The sequence below is a fragment of the Microcaecilia unicolor genome, chromosome 11 (assembly GCF_901765095.1).
Source record: "Microcaecilia unicolor chromosome 11, aMicUni1.1, whole genome shotgun sequence".
Taxonomy (NCBI): Eukaryota; Metazoa; Chordata; class Amphibia; order Gymnophiona; family Siphonopidae; genus Microcaecilia; species Microcaecilia unicolor.
In genome coordinates, this window is record NC_044041.1 from 89,474,286 (window position 1) to 89,497,315 (window position 23,030).

The window sequence follows — 23,030 nt, forward strand, 5'->3', positions numbered from 1 at the left end:
CTACAGTATGGGTGGAATGTTTTTCCAGCTTAACTGAATGGATAAGTGGTGTCGCTGAAAGTTTTGGAAATCCATTTTGTTAAGTCCTGATAAGTTAAGTAGCCTTTTTGCTGTGCACAGTTGTTGCTTTTTCAGTTAATAAATGACACTCTCTGATAGACTTTTGCTTAAGTTTTATATCTGATATATAAGACCAAAATGATAAAGGGGATGGAACTCCTCTCATATGAGGAAAGGCTAAAGAGGTTAGGGTTCTTCAGCTTGGGAAAGAGATGGTTTGGGGGGTTATGATTGAGGTCTATGAAATTCTGAGTGGTGTAGAATGGTAAGAAGTGAATTGATTTTTCACTCTTTCAAAAAGTACAAAGACCAGGGGACGTTCAATGAAATTACATGGAAATATTTTTAAAACAGGAGGACTTTTTTTTTTCACTCAAAGATTACTTAAGCCCTGGAACTCTTTGCTGGAGCTTGTGGTAACAGCATTTAGCGTATCTGGGTTTTAAAACGGTTTGGACATGTTCCTGGAGGAAAAGTCCATAGTCTGTTACTGAGATGGACATGGGAGGAGCCACAGCTTGCCCTGGGATTGGTAGCATTGAATGTTGCTACTAATTGGGTTTCTGTCAGGTATTTGTGACCTGGATTGGCCACTGTTGGAAGCAGGATACTGGGCTAGATGGACCATTGGTCTGACCCAGTATGGCTATTCTTATGTTCTTAGAATAGTATTCTGACTCCCTGTATTGGCGTAAGCAGTTCTGAAGAGTTAGTGCCACAAGCTGGTAGGGTTTTCAAGTTACTTGCACTAAAAATGCATGAGCTGCTTATGTGTGCACTGTTTCTGTTGTATGCAAATACATCATATGCATATTCATTGTGGATGATACCCAATAGCAAACATAAGCTACTATTACAATACTGTGAGGCACAAACCACATTCACTGAAAGGACATGTCTTCATATGCACCCCAACTGCTAACAAATGAATGTGATCTAGAGAGGCCTCCATTCCTTACCAGCACCCTGCAGAGTCAGCTTTTCCTTTAAACTATATTACTGTGTTAGATTCTTTGTTTGCCATTAATTAGGTCTTGTACAAATGCAGTAGTTTGATAGAGCGGAAGAGGTGCAATGTCTAGCCACTTTGTTTCTAACCAAGCATCTTGATAATGTGCATTTCAGTATGTCTTTATGGTGGGGAGGGGGGAGGTAGATTGGAAGTTTGTATTCAGTGGTGTGGCCTACCACTTAGGTGGGTCAAACCTCCACTTCAAGATATCCAAATAAGTTATCTGGATGTCATATTCCTTTGCCAAACTTTTGAATGCATTACATATTTTAAAAAGGAATGCTGTGTATGCACTCCATCTGCATAACTTTTAGCCCCATTCTGAGAGTGTTCAAGGCCCTCTTTTATTTAAAAGTATACTTTCTGACCATTTATCTACTTGAATGGACAAAATTTATCTGTTTATAGCTGGAAGTTATTAAAGAGGGGAGAGCATTCAGAACACTGTACATGCAATTGTTTCTGACCCCTGTGTGTGCATGTGTATATTGTCTGTGCATATTAACATGTTTCTATGTTCATGCTTGCATGTATGTGGGTTCTATATTTATATCTGTATTGATTCTCGGTGCGCTCCCTATAGCGATATATCAAAAATAAAGATGAACTTGTGTGTCTGTGATGGGAAGAGGAGATGTCAAGGGAAGGTGCAGTTCTGTAATTGCTATGTAACTGGATTGGTATATACACTGCTAGAACCTGTTTAGTGAGTGGCTTCATGTCTCTTCCATCTCCCACCACACACAGAAACGTAATTTCTATAGCACAGGAACTTGCCTTAGCTCACCGCTTTCCTTTCTGTGACTAGAGCAGTCTTTTGGTTCTGCCATCCCCCCCCCCCCCCAACCCCCCCACCAAAAAAAAAAAACCTCCAAAAAACCCAGATCTTCATATTGGCTGGTTCCTACCCAGTCTCTTCTACCAGATAACCCTGGAAAAAGGCAGGGCAGGCTCATTCATATGACAGAGGATAGTTTTTAAACTCTGAAAAATGTCTGAATATATTAATTATCATAGCTTCCAGATATATACCGTATTTTTCGGACTATAAGACGCACTTTTTTCCCCCCAAATTTGGGAGGAAAATGGGGGGTGCGTCTTATAGTCCGAAGGTAGCGATTTCCCTCCCTCCTGCCCTCCCCCCGAGTTCGGGATCGCCCTCCCCCCGGCCCTGTCACCACTTCTCCCTACTCACGTCACGCGATCTTCCCTGGTGGTCTAGTGACGTCAGGGCAGGAAAGAGCCCCCTCTTTCCTGCCCAGCGCGCTCTCCATCCTCCTGTATGCAGCCTGACGGTCTCGGCGAGATTCAAAATGGCCGCCGAGACCTCAATTCTTGGCGGCCATTTTGAATCTCGCCGAGACCGTCAGGCAGCATACAGGAGGACGGAGAGCAGCGCGCTGGGCAGGAAAGGGGGGGCTCTTTCCTGCCCCGACATCACTAGACCACCAGGGAAGATCGCGTGACGTGAGTAGGGAAAAATGGTGACAGGGCCGGGGGGAGGGCGATCCCGAACTCGGACAAGACGCACCGGAGCACCTAGGTTTTAGAGGAGGGAAAAAGGAAAAAAAATTTTCCTATTTCCCTCCTCTAAAACCTAGGTGCGTCTTATAGTCTGAAAAATATGGTAGATAAAAATCAGTAGGGTCCTGACAGTTGTCAACTTACTGAGTCCCATGAATGTCTGACAGGGCTCCCCTAAACTTTAGAACCTAGGTATGTTCCTAGTTTGCTAGTGCCTGAACTAACCGTGCCAGTGACATCTGATATTAGTTTGCTGTACAATTCAATCAGTTTCACAATAGAAATAGCAAAGAAAATTTCTTTAGCATTCCAGTCAGGACAAGTGGGCTTGTGTTCTCTTTCCTACCAGCAGATGGAGGTAGAGAGCTGAAACGTCTTGACATCCCTGGGATATAGGCTGGTGCTCTGCTGGGAAATTTCCAATATTTCTCTAGCTCCAGAGTTAAAGGGGGTCCTTTTGGCCTAGCTCTATAGTCAAGCACAATTGGCACACTCCTGCTCCCAGTTCACTAGCTGGAGCCAGTCGAGCATAGAGTTGGTTCTACAGCCCCCTCCCCCCCCCCCCCCCCCAGCTAGTATTTGGGGGCTTCTGCTTGGTGGTAGTCAGACTCAGTCTCTGTGGGGCCCTTGTGGATCCCCCTCCACCTTCCCTTCCCCCTCACTGCTTTTCCTCCCCAAGGACATCTTGCTGTGGCTGTTGGTAGTTAGGTCCTCAAAAAAAAAGTTGGATGATCTGGGCATCCCAGCTTTACTTTATTTTCCTGCTGTTCAGGAAAATAGTTTAAGGGACATCAAGCCAGATTTAGGGCTTTGGCAGTGGGGTGGGGAGGGAAAGAGAAAAAACAAGGGCCCAGGGAGTGCTATGCTACAGACAGGAACACATGGCACAGCTGCTGGTTCCCTTTGCCTGGCTTGCAATGAGCCGTTTCCTTCGGTGGAAACAGCTGGAGGTTGCCAGTCGTGGAACCCATGGTCTTGACGGACTTGGTGAAAATAGCAATCATTTCTTCCTCACCTCCCTCATCAGTGCTGCATGCGTAAGGTTACCATATTTGCAGAGATTTAAAAAAAGAGGAGAGACAAAATAAAATGCCGCCACACAGTCACCTTGAAACCCCCAAGAAAGCCAGTTCTATAAGCAGTGAAAATACTGGTAAAAGTAACAAATGCATTTTCTTCCATAGTCTAAACACAAAATTAGAAAAGGTGTACATTTCCAAAAAAGCAAACATCCATGAGCAGTATGTTGCCCTGGCCTTTCCCTCCCATCCATGAGCAGCATGTCCCATCTCTCCTATCCATGTGTTTCATTTCCTCCTTGTCCGTTCCCTTCCTTCCCCTCCATTTTCAGCTTGCTCCCTTCTCTCCCTCCCATTCAAGTGTAGCTTGCCCCCCTTCCTCCCTCCCTTCCTCCCATCCATGAGCAGCTTGTCCCCGGGCCTACCTTGCAGACCTGATGTTCTAGTGGCCTCTTTGGGACAGGAAAGAACCCCACTCTTTCCTGCCTGCTGCCGCCACTTCTTGAAAATGGCTGCCAAAACTTCAAGCAACTTGAAAATGGCTGCCAAAACTTCAAGCAGTGACCTTGCAAGACTTCTGCAAAGTCTCACGAGGCCATTGCTTGAAGTCTCAGCAGTGTAACAAAGAGAGGGAACTAAGTACAAAGTCCAAGCAAAAAAAAACAGCACAAGGGGCCTTTAAAAACAAAAGGGACACAGTTCTTGTATTTAAAAAAATCCTTTTAATAATGAATTTTGATTGAAGAAAGACCCGACACTGAAGGTGTGCGTAAGCTCTATATTGTAGGTTATATGGAGGAATATATTATAGACAAGCTTGAAAATCATCAAATGTTCTGAATTTGTCTGTATGAGCCTCTTCGTCATTGGTGTGACCCCTGACACAGGTGCGGTAGCACCGAAACACGGCCCGTGTCGGGTCTTTCTTCAATCAAAATTCATTACTAAAAGGATTTTTTTTAATACAAGAACTGTGTCCCTTTTGTTTTTAAAGGCCCTTTGTGCTGTTCTTTTTGCTTGAAGTCTCAGCAGCCATTTTCAAGATAGATGGCACATGTTAATTTGAAATCTTAAGTCCAGGGGCCTCCACCAAAGTTGTCCTCAGAAGGCCCTGCAATTGTTAAGGCCGGCCCTGAGGGGACGATACTGGTGACAAAAAGTGAAATGGCAAAAGCTGTTCATTTTGCCTTCCTGATGAGATTAGAGTGTATGGCTTTCATAAGGAGCAAGTTTTGTCTCCACAAAATCAGTCCCTTTTCCCTTCAATGCTTTGCTTAAACATGTGAGAGAATGGAGTCTGGGTAAAAATAGATGATTCTGTTTCCTTTTGTAGGTTTAAATGGAATGTGCAATAATTCCAGTGTTCCAACATCAACTTCAGAAACGCCAGATTATTTATTGTAAGTATCTTGTTGTGTTTCACAGGCCAAGAGGAGAAAATAATGAAAAAAAATCTAGATTTTGATGTAAAAAAGGTCTTGTTGACTGAGAAATGTCAACCCCTTATTTCAGTTTTTTTTTTTTTTGTTTTTTTTTAATTTTGTGAGCTGGTAAAATGGCCAACCCTTGTTTATGTATGAGTGGGTCATGTGTTTTAATGTTTGTATATTTAAACACTTGTTATATCGCCTACCCTTACCAGATCTAGGTGGTTTACAAAATAGATCTAATATGCACACACAAAGGAAAAGAACTCCATAAAATGATAGGACAGACCTAATACAACACTCACCAAGATTGCATTCATTCTTCCACACAATCATAGACAACTCAATTTAGGCCAGTGCACAGTTCAGTCTTCCCTTCCTCCCGGGCTACAGATTTAGTTTTGTTTGTTTTTATAACCATTTAAATTTTTTACAAGCGACAAAACAACTTACTGGAAATAACAGAGAAAGTAATATATAGGAATTATTTCAGTCAGGTAATTCTCTTCCTTAGACCACTAAATGTAGAATAATGAATTAGACGAGTAATATCTGGGGATAATCAGGTTAATACCACTTTTTTTCTGTCTACTGTTTAATTGATCTCCTTGTCTTGTTTCACTCTCCCTATTTACATCAGGCGTGGATGCTGTTTAAAAATACCATCCTGAAAGTCCAGGCCAAATATATTCCATGTATTAAAAAAGGAAGGTAGACCAAATGACAGCCGGCATGGTTAAAGAGTGAGGTGAAGAAAGCTATTAGAGCTAAAAGAAAATCCTTCAGAACTTGGAAGAAAGATCTGACTGAAAATAATAGAAAACTGCATAAAGAATGGCAAGTAAAATGCAAAGCACTGATAAGGAAGTCAAAGCGAGACTTTGAAAAGAAGATTGCTTTGGCGGTTAAAAACACGTAGTAAAAACTTTTTTAGGTATATTAAAAGCAAGAAGCCGGCAAAAGAATTGGTTGGACCGCTAGATGACCAAGGGGTAAAAGCGGCAATCAGAGTAGACAAGGCCATAGCGGAGAGATTAAATTAATTCTTTGCTTCGGTCTTCATCGAGGAAGATGTGGGAGAGATACCAGTGCCGAAAATGGTATTCAGTGCTGACGAGTCCAGAGAAACTGAATCAAATCTCTGTAAACCTGGAAGATGTAATGGGGCAGTTTGACAAATTGAAGAGTGGCAAGTCAGCAGGACCAATACATCCAAGAGTATTGATAGACTTGAAAAATGAACTTGCAGAACTATTTAGTAATATGTCAGTTTTGAAATCAAGCACGGGTACCGGAAGATTTGAGGCTGGCCAATGTAACGCTGATTTTTTAAAAAAGGGTTCCAGAGGTGATCCGGGAAATTACAGACCGGTGAGCCTGATGTTGGTGCCAGGCAAAATGGTAGAGATTATTATAACAAAATTACAGAGCATATACGTAAGCATGGATTAATGAGACAAAGCCAACATGGATTTAGTGAAGGGAAATCTTGCCTCACCAATCTACTACATTTCTTTGAAGGGGTGAACAAACATGTGGATAAAGGTGAACCGATCGATTATTGTGTATCTTGATTTTCAAAAGGCATTTAACAAAGTACCTCATGAAAAACTCCAGAGGAAATTGGAAAGTCATGTGATAGGTGGTAGTGTTCTATTGTGGATTAAAAACTGGTTAAAGGATAGAAAATAGATTAGGGTTAAATGGTCAGTATTCTCAATGGAGAAGGGTTGATAGTTGGGTTCCGCTGGGGACCACAGCTTTTTAGCATATTTATAAATGATCTAGAAATGAGAATAACTAGTGAGAGAATTAAATTTGCCGACAACACAAAGTTATTCAAACTTGTTAAATCGCAAGAGGACCTTATGAGACTGGGCATCCAAATGGCAGATGACGTTTAATGTGAGCAAGTGCAAAGTGATGCATTTGTGAAAGAGAAACCCGAACGTACATGATGCAAGGTTCCACGTTAGGAGTCACCTACCAGGAGAAGAATCTAGGAGTCATCGTTGACGATACTTTGAAACCATCTGCTCGGTGTGCGGCGGCGGCAAAGAAAGCAAATAGAATGTTTGGTGGTATTAGGAAAGGAATGAAAAATAAAAACGAGGATATTATAATGCCTTGTATTGCTCCGTGGTGTGACCACACCTTGAATACTGCGTGCAATTCTGGTCACCGCATCTCAAAGATATAGTGGAATTAGAAAATGTACAGAGAAGGGTGACAAAATAATAAAGGGTATGGGACGACTTCCCCATGAGGAAAGGCTGAAACGGCTAGGGCTCTTCTTGGAGAAAAGACGGCTGAGAGACTGCTGACGGGATGTATGATAGAGGTATATAAAATAATGAGTGGAACAGGTAGACATGAATCGCTTGTTTACTCTTTCTAAAAATACTAGGACTAGGGGGCACGCAATGAAGCTACAAAGTAGTAAATTTTAAAACAAATTTTAGAAAATATTTCTTCACTCAGTGTTATTAAGCTCTGGAATTCATTGCCAGAGAATGTGGTAAAAGCAGTTAGCAGGGTTTAAAAAAGGTTTGGATATCTTTCTAACAGAAAAGTCCATAAGCCATTATTAAAATGGACTAGGGAAAATCCACTGCTTATTTCTAAGATAAGCAGCAAAAATGTAGTGTTTTGGGATCTTGCCAATACTTGTGACCTGGATTGGTCACTGTTGGAAACGGAATACTAGGCTTGATGGACCTTCAGTCTGTCCCAGTATGGCAACACTTACTGCTCCACGTCCAGATGTAAAATGAATCATTGGAGACTCCCGGCACAGAGGTTAATAGCCCAGCTGGCTCCTCTGACTGATTAATCTGAATGGTTCCCTCTGTTACTTGGTGTGCTTCTAAACAGCTAGGGAGACGGAAGGAGGAGGGTTCCGGAAAACACCCAGTCTGGACTTACCACTTCCATCCTGAACAGCGCTGTCCCGAACAAGACCCGGAAGCACTATCAATCGGGGTGGTGTCGCGTCCTCGCACCCCCAGACGGGTTGGAGTTTCCACCAACAGCGACAGCAGCAGGGGTTTGGTCATTGCTTCTTATTCCGGACACTGGCTGGGCAAAAAATCCTTCAATCTGGGGTTGACACACCAAAGGCATGGGAGGCAACGAGCCCAGTGCAGATGGCATCCTTACCTTTCCCTTCCATTTATGTGGCATCATCAAGAAGAAGGAAAAAGTTTGTTTTTGTTTTTTATTTAAACGGAGCTCAAACCACACTGGCATTCAAGAAACCCAGCATGCTGCCATCTTGACTCCTCCCCAGGCTTGCACCTTGCTGGCTTCAGGAAAGATTCCATTAAGAGATGTTATTCATTTAAGTGGCAGAGGTTTGCTGTCTGGTGTGAGGGCAAGACCTTAGATCCCTCCTGTCTTGTCGTACACAAAAACTGTTTGAATACCTCGCAACCTCTGAATCTGGTTTGAAAACCATCTCTGTACAGCCTCTAGTTGTTCCCTTCATGAGAGGTTTGATGTTAACAAAGCCTCCTGTAAAACCACCAGCTGTGTCATGGGATCTCAATGTTGTCCTCACCCAGCTGATGAAAGTTCCTTTTGAGTCACTTGATTCCTGTCATCAGAAGTATTTGAACTGGAAAGTCGTGTTTTTGGTTGTGGTCACTTCAGCTTACAGAGTTGATTGAGCTTCAGGCCCTAGTAGCTGATCCACCTTACACTAGGTTTCACCACAATAGAATAGTTCTCCGCACACAACCTAAGTTCCTTCCTAAGGTATTGTCTGACCATGTTTAATCAGTCAGTTGTTTTGCCAACATTTTTCCCCAGACCACATGGCCACCATCCTGGCAAGTGTACTGCATACCTTAGACTGCAAGCAAGCCTTAGTCTTCTATCTGGAGTGGACTAAAGACCATAGGTAGTCCACCCAGCTTTTTGTTTCTTTTGACCCAGACCGGAAAGGGGTAGCCATTGGCAAACGTACAATTTCTAATTGGCTAGCAGATTGCATCTCCTTCACTTGTGCCCAGGTTGTGCTGGCTCTTGATTAGTGGTTTTCAACCCAGGCACACCAAGGACTGGGTTAAAAACCTCTGCTCTAGAGGGTCATGTCAAGGCTCATAATGTCAGAGCCATGGTGATGTCAGTAGCCCACTTGAGGTCAGCCTCAATAGAGGAGATTTGCAAAGCTGCAATGTGGTCTTCTGTCCACATATTCACATCTCATTACTGCCTTGAATAAGATACCTAACATGACAGCTGGTTTGGTCAGGCAGTCCTGAAGAATTTGTTCGGTATCTAGAATCCAACTCCACCCCCCTAGACCCATTTCTTTTCAGTTCCAGGCTGCATCTTCTTAACCAGTATATAAATAGTTTCAGGTTAATTGGCTGAGTCCTCGACGTTTCGAGTCCCTATTGTCCTACCATTGTTTTTGGTGAGCCTGGTAGCTAGGGATTCCCAGCTGTGAGAATACAACTGGCCTGCTTGTCCTTGGAGAAAGCAAAGTTACTCACCTGGGCAGCAGGCCAAGTATTCTCATATACCCTCCCACCTCCCCTTGGATTTGTATTCTTTATTTTACATGACTGAGGGATCTGCGCTCGCACATTGGGCAGGAAGGCACCAACACGTGTGATGGGATGCTGTTAGAAATTTCTACGGTCTTTGCTTCGGTCTTCACCGAGGAAGATTTGGGTGGGATACCGGTGTCGGAAATGGTATTTCAAGCGGACGAGTCGGAGAAACTTACTGACTTCACGGTAAACCTGGAGGACGTAATGGGGCAGTTCGGCAAACTGAAGAGTAGCAAATCTCCTGGACCGGATGGTATTCATCCTAGAGTACTGATAGAACTGAAAAACGAGCTTGCAGAGCTACTGCTAGTGATATGCAACTTATCCTTAAAATCGAGCGTGGTACCGGAAGATTGGAGGGTGGCCAATGTAACGCCCATTTTTTAAAAAGGCTCCAGGGGAGATCCGTGAAATTATAGACCGGTGAGTCTGACGTCGGTGCCGGGGAAAATGGTAGAGGCTATTATCAAAAACAAAATTACAGAGCACATCCGAGGACATGGATTACTGAGACCAAGTCAGCATGGCTTTTGTGTGGGGAAATCTTGCCTGACCAATTTACTTCAATTCTTTGAAGGAGTGAACAAACATGTGGACAAAGGGGAGTCGGTTGATATTGTGTATCTGGATTTTCAAAAGGCGTTTGACAAGGTACCTCATGAAAGGCTACAGAGGAAATTGGAGGGTCATGGGAATAGGAGGAAATGTCCTATTGTGGATTAAAAACTGGTTGAAGGATAGGAAACAGAGAGTGGGGTTAAATGGGCAGTATTCACAATGGAGAAGGGTAGTTAGTGGGGTTCCTCAGGGGTCCGTGCTAGGACCACTGCTTTTTAATATATTTATAAATGATTTAGAGATGGGAGTAACTAGCAAGGTAATTAAATTTGCTGATGACACAAAGTTATTCAAAGTCGTTAAATCGCGACAGGATTGTGAAAAATTACAAGAGGACCTTACGAGACTGGGAGACTGGGCGGCTAAATGGCAGTTGATGTTTAATGTGAGCAAGTGCAAGGTGATGCATGTGGGAAAAAAGAACCCGAATTATAGCTACGTCATGCAAGGTTCCACGTTAGGAGTTACGGACCAAGAAAGGGATCTGGGTGTCGTCGTCGATAACACACTGAAACCTTCTGCTCAGTGTGCTGCTGCGGCTAAGAAAGCGAATAGAATGTTGGGTATTATCAGGAAAGGTATGGAAAACAGGTGTGAGGATGTTATAATGCCGTTGTATCGCTCCATGGTGCGACCGCACCTTGAGTATTGTGTTCAATTCTGGTCGCCGCATCTCAAGAAAGATATAGTAGAATTGGAAAAGGTGCAGCGAAGGGCGACTAAAATGACAGCGGGGATGGGACGACTTCCCTATGAAGAAAGACTAAGGAGGCTAGGGCTATACAGCTTGGAGAAGAGACGGCTGAGGGGAGACATGATAGAGGTATATAAAATAATGAGTGGAGTGGAACAGGTGGATGTGAAGCGTCTGTTCACGCTTTCCAAAAATACTAGGACTAGGGGGCATTCGATGAAACTACAGTGTAGTAAATTTAAAACAAATCGGAGAAAATTTTTCTTCACCCAACGTGTAATTAAACTCTGGAATTCGTTGCCGGAGAAAGTGGTGAAGGCGGTTAGCTTAGCAGAGTTTAAAAAGGGGTTGGACGGTTTCCTAAAGGACAAGTCCATAAACCGCTACTAAACGGACTTGGAAAACTCCAAAATTCCAGGAATAACATGTATAGAATGTTTGTACGTTTGGAAAGCTTGCCAGGTGCCCTTGGCCTGGATTGGCCGCTGTCGTGGACAGGATGCTGGGCTCGATGGACCCTTGGTCTTTTCCCAGTATGGCATTACTTATGTACTTATGTACCAACCCATCTCCCTCCTCCCTTTTCTCTCCAAATTACTTGAGCATGCTATTCACCATCGCTGCCTTGATTTTCGCTCCTCACATGCTCCTCACATGCTATTCTTGACCCACTACAATCTGGTTTTCGCCCTCTCCACTCAACCAAAACTGCGCTTACTGAAGTCTCCAATGACCTATTACTGGCTAAATCCAGAGGTCAATATTCCATCCTCATTCTTATTGATCTTTCCGCTGCTTTTGACACTGTCGATCACAGCATACTTCTCGATACCCTGTCCTCACTTGGATTCCAGGGCTCTGTCCTTTCCTGGTTCTCTTCCTACCTCTCCCTCCGCACCTTTAGTGTTCACTCTGGTGGATCCTCTTCTACTTCTATCCCTCTGCCTGTAGGTGTACCTCAGGGTTCTGTTCTTGGTCCCCTCCTCTTTTCTATCTACACTTCTTCCCTTGGTTCATTAATCTCATCCTATGGCTTTTCCTACCATCTCTATGCTGATGACTCCCAAATCTACCTTTCTACCCCTGATATCTCACCTTGCATCCAAACCAAAGTTTCAGCGTGTTTGTCTGACATTGCTGTCTGGATGTCTGAACGCCACCTGAAATTAAACATGACCAAAACCGAGCTTCTCATTTTTCCCCCCAAACCCACCTCCCCACTCCCCCCATTTTCTATTTCTGTTGATGGCTCTCTCATTCTCCCCGTCTCCTCAGCTCGAAACCTTGGGGTCATCTTTGACTCTTCTATCTCCTTCTCTGCTCATATCCAGCAGATCGCCAAGACCTGTCGTTTCTTTCTTTACAACATCCGTAAAATCTGCCCCTTTCTTTCTGAGCACTCTACCAAAACCCTCATCCACACTCTTGTCACCTCTTGTTTAGACTACTGCAATCTGCTTCTTGCTGGCCTCCCACTTAGTCACCTCTCCCCTCTCCAATCGGTTCAAAACTCTGCTGCCCGTCTCGTGTTCCGCCAGGATCGCTTTACTCATACTACCCCTCTCCTCAAGTCGCTTCACTGGCTCCCTATCCGTTTTCGCATCCTCTTCAAACTTCTTCTACCAACCTATAAATGTACTCACTCTGCTGCTCCCCAGTATCTCTCCACACTTGTCCTTCCCTACACCCCTTCCCATGCACTCCGCTCCATGGATAAATCCTTCTTATCTGTTCCCTTTTCCACTACTGCCAACTCCACACTTCGCGCCTTCTATCTCGCTGCACCCTACGCTTGGAATAAACTTCCTGAGCCCCTACGTCTTGCCCCATCCTTGGCCACCTTTAAATCTAGACTGAAAGCCCACCTGTTTAACATTGCTTTTGACTCGTAACCACTTGCCTCCACCTACCCTCCTCTCCTCCTTCTTGTACACATTAATTGATTTGATTTGCTTACTTATTTTTTTGTCTATTAAATTGTAAGCTCTTTGAGCAGGGACTGTCTTCTATGTTTGTGCAGCGCTGCGTACGCCTTGTAGCGCTATAGAAATGCTAAATAGTAGTAGTAGTACCAGGGGCAATGGAGGGTTAAGTAACTTGCCCAGAATCACAAGGAGCTGCAGTGGGAATTGAACCCAGTTCCCCAGGATCTAAGTCTGCTGCACTAACCACTAGGCTACTCCTCCACTCGCAAAGACATGTTGAATGGCAGCTGCAGAAAAACGTGTTTATATCAATTTGTTTGTCAGTTTCTCCTATCCAGTCTTCAAGCAAGCAAAACTTCAAACATATCTTTAAAAATGTTTAAAAACCTTTGCCTGTAATTTTAAAGTGCACCTCATCTAGTCTTTATTTAGTATGGTGTTCCCTCCAGAAGCACCCCACAGATAGCAGCAGAGATAATTCCCTCTAGATGTTGGCTGTCCTGCTTGAATGCTGAATTCCCTGTGCTGCTACCATTCAGGTCCCTTTTAAGAAAACTTCATGCCATGAAAAGATTAGGATGCTCTGCCTTTGTTACAGAGAAGTGTTTCTAACTTTGTTTATAACTTTAATGATAAGACGTCTATTTGGTTAGATTGGATAGTGGGAATTGTGACAATCTGATGGAACATGTTTCTTCACATTTGGTGTCTGACATTTTTTTGCTTTGCATTCCATATTATGCTCATTTGTTTCCACACTAATTTTTTTAGCTTTGATTTTGGTGTTTGTTTGACCAGCATTTGAAGAAGTCTAAGAACAGGATTAGATATATTCAGGAGAAAAATATGTTGGAAAAAAAAAAACCTTATTTGATTAGTTGTTGCAATAATGGCTTTTCAAAATTGGAAAAACCTTTTCACCAATTCATCCCTTCCCTTCCAGGAAATACACAGCAATCTCATCTCAGGAGCAGCGGCAGGGTTACAAAAACGACTTCAATGCTGAATATAATGAGTACAGAGACTTGCACGCCAGGATAGAGAGGATAACACGGCGGTTTACGCAGTTAGATTCGCAGCTGAAACAGCTTTCCCAGGGCACAGATGAGTATAAGGTATGTTATGCAGGTAAAATCGCGTGGCTACGAAGAGAGCAGCAAAGGCTTCATCCAGGCAACTAGGTTTTGAACGTCCTTCAGACAGGAGGACAGAAAACTTTGGTGGCCTGTGCTGGTTGAAGAGCTGGAAATGAATTTTGCCTAGGAGACACTGGTTTTCTTACACTTGATTAGTTGGATCCTTTTAGTGCAGTGCTTCTCAGCTGTCTCCTTGAAGTACAGCCAGTCAAATTTTCAGGGTCACCATAATGAATATGTATTTATTCATAAACTTGATATACCACTATGGCCTAACAAAATTGAATAAAGCGGTTTATAAAATATCAAATCTACATTAAAAAGAAGCAATAAAAATGAAACATAAAGGGGCCCTTTTATTAAAGGGTTGGCGTGCAGGAGCCCGGCTGTAGTTCCCACTCCCAGCATTTCCAGCGTTACAAAAATATTTTCTAGTTTTGTAGTGCTGGTGCTTACCTGGCGGTAGGTGCTGCCCAGTTAAGTACTCCCCCTTCCAAAATGGCCGTGTGGCAAGTGGTTCACTTACCACACAGCCATTTCTTTTCCAGAAAAAAAGATAGCCTTTTACCTGCTGCGATAAAAGGGGACTTCAGCATACGTCAAAAACACATGCTGACACTAGCACAGGCCCCCTTTTACCGCAGCTTAGTAAAAGGACCCCAAAATGTACAATAAAAGCAGAGTTTTGGTAATCTGAAAACCTAACTAGGTGAACCTCCAAGAAAGCAGTTGAGAAGAACTGTCATAGTGCAGCAGTAAGGAGATGTTGGGCCTTGTCTTTTTTTTTTTCTTTTCTTTTCTTTTTTTAATTATATTTTTTTCAAATAACATAAAGACTTTGTTACAGAAAAATTATGAAAATCAAGCAGAATAAACATAAAACTAATAATTCATCATATAGAAAACAGTCCACCCTTAAGCAACTAAGTCCAAGCCTACAGCTAGAAACAGACAATAGAAAAGTGAGAGATGGTAACTAAATAATAGATCAATAAGCTTACTAAAATAAAGAAAAACGATTATGTAGATACATTACCAATCAATACCATCGAATAATTCTAGTAACTCCAAGGTTCTATCATTCTGAAGGCTTTGGTAAAGCAAATAGTTTTCTTTGAATCCAGAAATACTTTCAATTGTTTCAATTGTTCAATTTATTTAGCAGGACAATGCAGAAAAAAATTACCACCAAGAGCCAGTGTTTCCTGACGCATAGTAAGGAAATTAATTCTTTTTTCCTATGTCTGCTGGAAACATCCAAATTTCTTTGGCCCAAAAACTTAACCCATCTCTTAGAAAAACAGTCTAAGTATTGAGTCTTTTTCAGACTCAAATACTAATGTAATAAGGAAAGTAGCTCTTTAATGTCATCTAAAGATGTCTCCAAAAAAAGATGTTAAATTTAAATTATCTGGGGAGACTTCTTGGGCTCCTTGTTCTTCATTTCTTCTTTTGTAGGGTTATCAATAGAAATCAAACAAAATAAAACATGGAAAAGAAAATAAGATGATACCTTTTTTATTGGACATAACCTAATACATTTCTTTATTAGCTTTCGAAGGTTGCCCTTCTTCGTCAGATCGGAAATAAGCAAATGTGGTAGCAGATAGTATATATAAGAGAAACATCAAAGCATTACTTTGACAGTCTGACAGAGTGAGAGGGTGGGGGTATGCAGCTCTTTTAAGGGCTTGATTACCCATTTATTTGGAATTCTTCCACCTCCCATGTGCTTAAGCTTTGCAATAACAATCCTTGGCTTAGGAATCAAACTCTCCTCCTCTGGAACCCAGGATGCATACATCCCAATCCCAGCTGCTGATAACTGGGATGACTCTGAATGCTGCCACCCTGCGTTCTTACCTTGTGCATAAGCCATGCTTGCTCTTCGAACCCTGGTCTCCCTCACAGAAGCACACAATAGTGGACTAGCCCTTAATTCTCTCTCTGTGTTTGGTCTACAATTCTTCAGTTTCATAACACTTGTAGTTTCCTATACACATGTTTAAGAAAGGTAACGAGTCTGGAAACTGATTTCATGATGATTGCGCATTGATATCCAGGAGTCCATAGAAAAATTGGTGTCAAAAATGTGTTTAGCCTGACTCCCTTCAACACACTGCACATGTCACCTAATGTTTTAATATATATATATATATAATTTTATTTTTCTAAACAGACGATCCACGATCAAATTTTACAGGAGTATCGAAAAATTAAAAAGGTGAGTAATACGTCAGTAAATTTACACTCTCTGGCAAATGAGAGCCAGCCAGATGAGCTTACTGGACAAAGCTGGTAGTTGGTAGTCTACCAGTCAGTATGGTTTATTGGACTTTATACTGACTTTTCTGAGTACATAACAATATGTTTATAAAATGAAAATAGGAATGCCATATAAGATAGGAAAACAGAAACTTAGGATGCAAGATAATTCGATCAGTTATATCATCAGTAAACAAATCAAAATGATAGATATTTAAAAATAAATGTAAAAAAAGAAAAAATAGAGCTGCTTTAGGAACCTGATGTATACAATACTACTACTTATCATTTCTATAGCGCTACTAGACGTACGCAGCGCTGTTCACAATACAGCACATGTTGGTTCAGATCAATAAAACTGATAATGTCAGGTTGCAAACCTCATTTAAATAGCAACTAATGAGGCCTTTTATATATGGAAGATTCCAGCATGAAGTACAAGCTGTCCTCGAGAAACAAAATACAAACTTAACCAGAGTTTGCTTCTGCTATACACAAACCAGAGAGCAATCCATCTGTTACTGAGGTCCAGAGTATATACATAGAACTGAAATCTCAGGTATTCACAGCAGTGCATCCAAATAACAAATTTTCACAGATTTCAGTAGTAGTGATTAGAATTTTGCTTATGGCTTCAGTGTTTGTTTGATTTTGGCCGAAAATGCTGATGCAACAGAAACTTTTTGTGCTATGTCCCATGGCTCTCCGCCCCTCCTCTCCTCCCCCTCCAAAACTGAAGGAACTTAATTTCCTCACCACCTCCTTCCTGAACAGAAGAGGTCCCCCCCCCCCCCCCCCCAAGATACCACCCTGGTAGTCTAGTGGCTAATCAGGCTAGGAGTGATTAGGAATTGCTCCTGTCCCAGCTAGCCACTAGACTTCCACGGAAGTATGGTAGGGGGAGGGCTATGGGTGGGTTTGGGAGGGAGGAAGGAAGGAAGTCGGCGTTTTTAATTCAAGGGGTGGGGGCAGCATCGGAGGAAGGAGGAAGTGTGGACTGTTCCCGCTAGGGGATGGGCTAGTTTGACTTCAGCCAAAACCAAATGGGGAATTTTGGCTGCAGCTCAGGTTTTGGCTGAAACAGGAAAAAAAACAGTTGAGATCGCCATCTAGTAAGAATTCCAGGTAGCTTAACATCCCTCAGCTTGCTGTAAACACATCTTGTTCTTGCAGTCCTTTTTCAGGGTACAAGGACCAATCCAATTCCTTAGAGGCATGGTAACTAGTCCCTGAATCAAGTTTAATATCATATCTTAACTCAAATTACCTTGATTTCACCTACACCAATCAGCTCACTGGGCAGGACTGAAGTGGCCCGCTCAGACAGCTGAGAATTCTAACCAGCCCTGTTGTGATAGCTTCAGTTCAGTTTCTAGTATATTAAGCTCCATCTCGCTTGAAAACTAGTCTATACACCATCACCTTCTGGCACCCTTGTGATCCTCTGAGGTGAGTCTTAAATTGAATACTTGTCATATACATAGTTCAAGGATGGACTTTGTGTTGTTTGTATGGGAAATTGTACATGCTCAGCCCTTGCCACATGGTAGTCCTCAAGGTTTGCAGTTAGCTTTGTTTTTTCTGAAATATGCAAATTAACAAGGTTCTTGAGGCAAGCACATGCAGATATTAAATGAATAACTGGAAAATGGAACAGCCCACAAGTACCAGAGTTGGAGTCCTGCTGTACCTTTTGCAGATAATGCATCTCCTTTCTTTTTTTTTTTTTAATATCATTTTTATTAATGACCAAAAGATACAGGCGACAATAAAGTGGAAAAAAAAAACATTGCATTACAAGTGTGTTCCAATAATCTAATTACATCCATGTTCAACCTGGTCATTTATAATTTTTGCTTTCATAATGTGCCTATCTAACCTCCCCCCCTCCCACCTCCCACCCACCCTCCACCCTGCAAGCTTACCCATTCAGAATTCTACTGCGAGCCATGGGAGTCAAGGTATCCCAGAACAATAACCAACATTGTAATAGTCGATCTCCTTTTGGGGATGCTAAGTCATTTATTTCCCTACGTTCTAGGGCTCCTAGGGAGATCATAAGGGATCGCCACCGTGGCATGGAAGGGGGTTCCGATGAGATCCAATTCAATAAAATCGTTTTCTTTCCCATAGCAGTCGCCCTGCGTAGGAACGGTAACATACCCCTCCTTCGGTTCCCTCTCACCTTATATTTGTCAAATAAAAGGGTAGGTAAGGGGCACCACTGCAACCCCCAGATACTCGAGACGAATGCACAAAGCTGTGTCCAGAAGACACGGACCTGGGGGCACAACCAGAACATATGTCCCAAATGCGCCCCAGTTCCCGCACACTTAGGGCAGTCATCCAAAGGTCTTAAGGCAGCTCTAAACGCTCTATGTGGCGAAATATACATTCTCATGTTAAATTTATATTGGGATTCCTGCAGTGTCACCTCTCTAAAGGTCTTATACCCCATTGCCAAATTAGCCTGTACCATCACTCCAGTAATAGAACAGCCCAAGTCTCTAGTCCAGGCCCCAGCAATCTGATCATATGATATCTCCGGGCAAAGCTCTTTGAGTTTAAAATGATAGAATTTTAGAGGAACCGAAAGCTGCGCCTCCAAATCTAGCAAATCTGTAATTTGTCTTCGTCTCTGCGAGGTCAACGACGCTCGGGGGAGGGAGGCAATGTAATGGCTCAATTGCAAGTAGGAAAGGGTAGCCTGTGCTGGAAGTCCAACATTCTCACACAAATCCTTGAAGGACTTACATTTGCCTTCTTTTGTTAATACTTGAAACAGGAATATTATCCCCCCCTCCCTCCATGTCTGAAAAGTCTCAGTATCCGTGCCCACTGAAAAATCTACGTTGCCACCAATCGGTAGGAAGGGGGAAGAGTGGCACTCGAACCCTCCAGCTTTGCCCAGCCATCGCCATGCACGTCTCAGCGGCGTGAAAAGAGGAGCATATCCTTTGGCGGTGGGTGCTTTGCCAACTGGTGCATGCAACCAATAGCTAAAGTGATATTTGCTCACTAGTTTAGTTTCAGGAATGGGAAAGGAAAAAAAGGATGTGCCCCTAAACCAATCCGTAAGATGTCTCATGCAACCCGCCACTGACATACGTTGAATGCTGTGTACACCCAATCCTCCCTTTTGTATTGGAAGGTATGTTTGTTGTAGTGTAGCCCTGGGTCTTTTCCCATTCCATAGGTATCTAGCTAGTAATCTGTGTAGTTTCCGCTCGTCTTTATATAAGAAGAATAGAGATAGCACCTGGACCACATATAGCCATTTCGGAACCAGGACCATATTGTACAGAGCTGCACGCCCCCACAAGGACAGGGGAAGGCGCTGCCACATTTCTAAAGTGTGTTGAGTCTCTTTCCACAAGGGGGCTAAGTTGATTTTATAAAGTTGCGTGAGCGATGTTGGCAATCTGATCCCCAAGTAGACCAAGTAATCAGCGGTCCACTTCAACGGGAACCTTCCCTCCCAGCGCTCCCGCACGGAGAGAGGTATTGGTAGCACCTCGGACTTCTGTGAATTAAGTTGGAACCCCGAGTAATATCCGAATTCTGCTATGTGGTCTAAAGCTATTGTCAACGATGTCTGAGGTTGTGTCAGTACTAGAAGAATGTCATCTGCATAAGCCAATACTTTAACATGAAGCTGTGGTAGCTGAACTCCCTCCACCTCTGGGTCTTTTATAATATTGCGCAGCAGGGGCTCCAAGTATATCAAAAACAGAAGTGGGGACAGGGGGCAACCCTGTCTCGTGCCCCGTCTTACCAAAAAACGTGGAGAACACATTCCATTCACTAAGACTCTGGCTCCAGGATCCGTATATAGTGTATCAATTGCGTGCAAATACCACCCGGACAACCCTATGTATTTAAGTGTTTGAAAGAGATAGTCCCAATTCACTTGGTCAAATGCTTTAGTAGCGTCCAGGCCTGCCAACATTAAGGGATGACCCGTGGCTTCCGCATACGCCACTGCCATCAGGGCCCTACGGACATTGAGACCTGGGTGTCTCCCCCGCACGAATCCCACCTGATGGTCCCCTACTAAAGCCGGGAGATGTATAGCCAGCCTGTCAGCAAGGACTTTAGCTAAAATTTTTACATCTACATTGAGAAGAGATATTGGCCTGTAAGACCCTGGCAAGTCGGGTGGTTTACCCGGTTTCGGGATGAGAACAATTAAGGCTTCATTCGAATCCCTGGGCAGTCTCCCCACTCCCACAGCTGCTTCAAGGTGAAGTGTCAGGGGAACACTCAGTTGGGTCGACAATAATTTATAGTATTCTGTAGAGAAACCATCCAGGCCCGGAGATTTTCCCAAGGACAAACCCTTGATCGTTTGTTGAATCTCTCGGGCCTGGAGGGGAGCATTCAACTGATCCCGGACCACCTGTGGCAGTACCGGGAGGCCCGCGTCTCTCAAATAATCATCCAATTTTGGTCCCCCCTGCTGCGCCTCCGGTTGGTATACTCGGGAAAAATAATCTCTGAATATGGTCAATATATCCTTAGGACAAGATTTACGGGAACCATCAGGTGCCAACACCGTAGAAATAAATGTCTTCTCCGACCAGGCCTTTGCAACTTTAGCTAGTAATTTCCCAGGTCTATTACCATATTTGAAATAGTGATATTTACGGCCAAAAGCTTGCCTCTTGGCCCGTTCGTGGAGTAGTGAGTCTAGGGCCACCTGTGCCGCAATCACATTGTCATAATTGGTCTGGGTTCTACATCGTATGTGCGCCCGTTTAGCTTGTTGGTATTTACGCTCCAGTAAAATTATGCCTTGGGAGATCTTTTTATTTCTTGCGCTTAAGTATCCGATGATTTCCCCTCTCATAACTGCTTTAGAAGTTTCCCAGAACAATGTCGGGTTGTCTTTGTGGGCTACGTTATCAGATTCAAACAGTTTCCATTTTTGTACTAGGAAATTGCCAAAGTCTCCATCCCCCGCTAAGTAGGATGGGAACCTCCATGACTTAAATCTGTCTACATTTTGTCCCAGTGCTATATCAGCCCAGACTGGAGTATGATCTGATATCGCCATTGTTGCCATATCTGTCTTAACTACCCGAGAAAAAAGCGATGTGGAAACTAAAATGTAGTCTATACGGGACCAGGTTTTGTGGGCCTTCGACAGATGGGTATAGTCCCGCCTTTGCGGGAATAGTAACCTCCAGGGATCTACTAAGTCCATTAACTTACAGAGATAAGGTAATCCTTTACTGCGGGGTAGTGCGCTCCATGCCCCGACCGTCGAGCGGTCGAGGTCCGGGTCAAGCACTTGGTTAAAATCTCCCGCCACAATCCAAGGGGCCGTATCGTATTTGAGACCCAGATTTATCAATGTCTGGAAAAACTCTGCATCATAACCGTTTGGCCCATAAACAACACATAGGTAGTATTCCTGTCCCATAATATTGAGATGAAGTAGGACGTATCTTCCCTTAGGGTCTTTCCCTATTAATTTAGAAGTGCATGGGAGCCCTTTCCTAATCAATATCGCCACTCCTCCCCGTCTAGCCCCGGAGGAGGAGTAATAACACTCCCCCACCCATTGCTGGCGCAGCTTTCGGTGTTCCTCGTCTGAGAGTTTGGTCTCTTGTAGGCATACTATGGAAGCCTTTAGGCGGTTCAAGTGTGTTAAAATTTTTGATCTCTTAATTGGAGAGGTAATCCCCGCCACATTCCAGGTCACTAATCTTAAATGTTCAGTCAAAGCAATCTTCTAACTTCGTCAAATTAACATATAGCAAACCTAACTTAACGCCCCGGTTGCCCAGCCTCAACCAAAGGCTCCTTATATCAACCAACACACAATCATACCATGGTTTACCCAAGCCCACAGCTCTTCTTTGTGTCCCTTCATCAATCTGCTCGCTTCTGCTTCCATTCCCTCCCTCTCCCTCCCCCTTCCCCTGTATCTCCCCCCCTTGTCCTCCCCCCATCTTCCCCCCACTAACTATCTGGCCTGTCTTACCAATCTCACTGCGTTCAGTGAGTGTAGCAGGCAGAGGTCTAGATGCTATAGGAGCCCTACCCTTCTTTCATATCAAAATAAATGTATCATAGTTAGTGTCTCACATAGCCCAGAAAGCCACCAAGATCACACCGTCAGGTATTCGAACAGCTTTCCGCTCCAGTCCATTCCTGAGCCATTCCGCCATAAGTCTCTGGTCTACCATCTTGTTCACCCAGCCATTCGGTCTCACTCTTTTTCACAGTCAATTTTCGCCGTTAGCAGCCCAACAAGAACTTTCTAGAACTCAAGCAAAGTAGCAATCCAACCGGCAACTGCCAACTAAGAACTCCATCAACATATTGTGTGGTTAAACCATCTGTGGAATATAATGGCAATCCCCCCAATGTCAGGTCTGGTGATGATTCAACCACTCCGCTACAGCATCTGGTTCAGTATAAGTTGTCCAGGTTCCATTCGCCAAGATTTTCAAGGTTGCTGGATATTGCAGGGTGAATTTGAACTTTTTTTCCACTAGACAGGTGCAAACCGTGGAAAAAGCGCGGCGTTGTGCTGCCAAAGCCGCAGAGTAATCCTGAAAGATACGTATTAAGGTTCCATCATATTTTGTAGTTTCCCTGCAGCTTTTATACTGTCGCAATATTGCCGCTTTTTGGGCATAACAGTGAAATTTTGCTATCACCACTCTGGGCCTCGATTCTCTTGTCGGCCTAGGTCCTACTCGATGTGCACGTTCAATTCGGATCGTACGGCCTTCTCCAGCCTCCGGGAAATGTGCCTGAAGCCATGTTTCCAATGTGCG

General features: G+C 43.4%; 1 protein-coding gene across 1 annotated transcript in view; it reads left to right on the top strand.

Moving 5' to 3' along the window:
- Positions 1-23,030, top strand: part of ELL (elongation factor for RNA polymerase II) — a 321,380-nt gene that overhangs the window by 291,243 nt on the left and 7,107 nt on the right. The window contains exons 9-11 of the mRNA XM_030217262.1: positions 4,949-5,015; positions 13,782-13,953; positions 16,154-16,198. Coding sequence (XP_030073122.1) covers positions 4,949-5,015; positions 13,782-13,953; positions 16,154-16,198 — 284 coding nt within the window. The remainder of the gene's footprint in view (positions 1-4,948; positions 5,016-13,781; positions 13,954-16,153; positions 16,199-23,030) is intronic.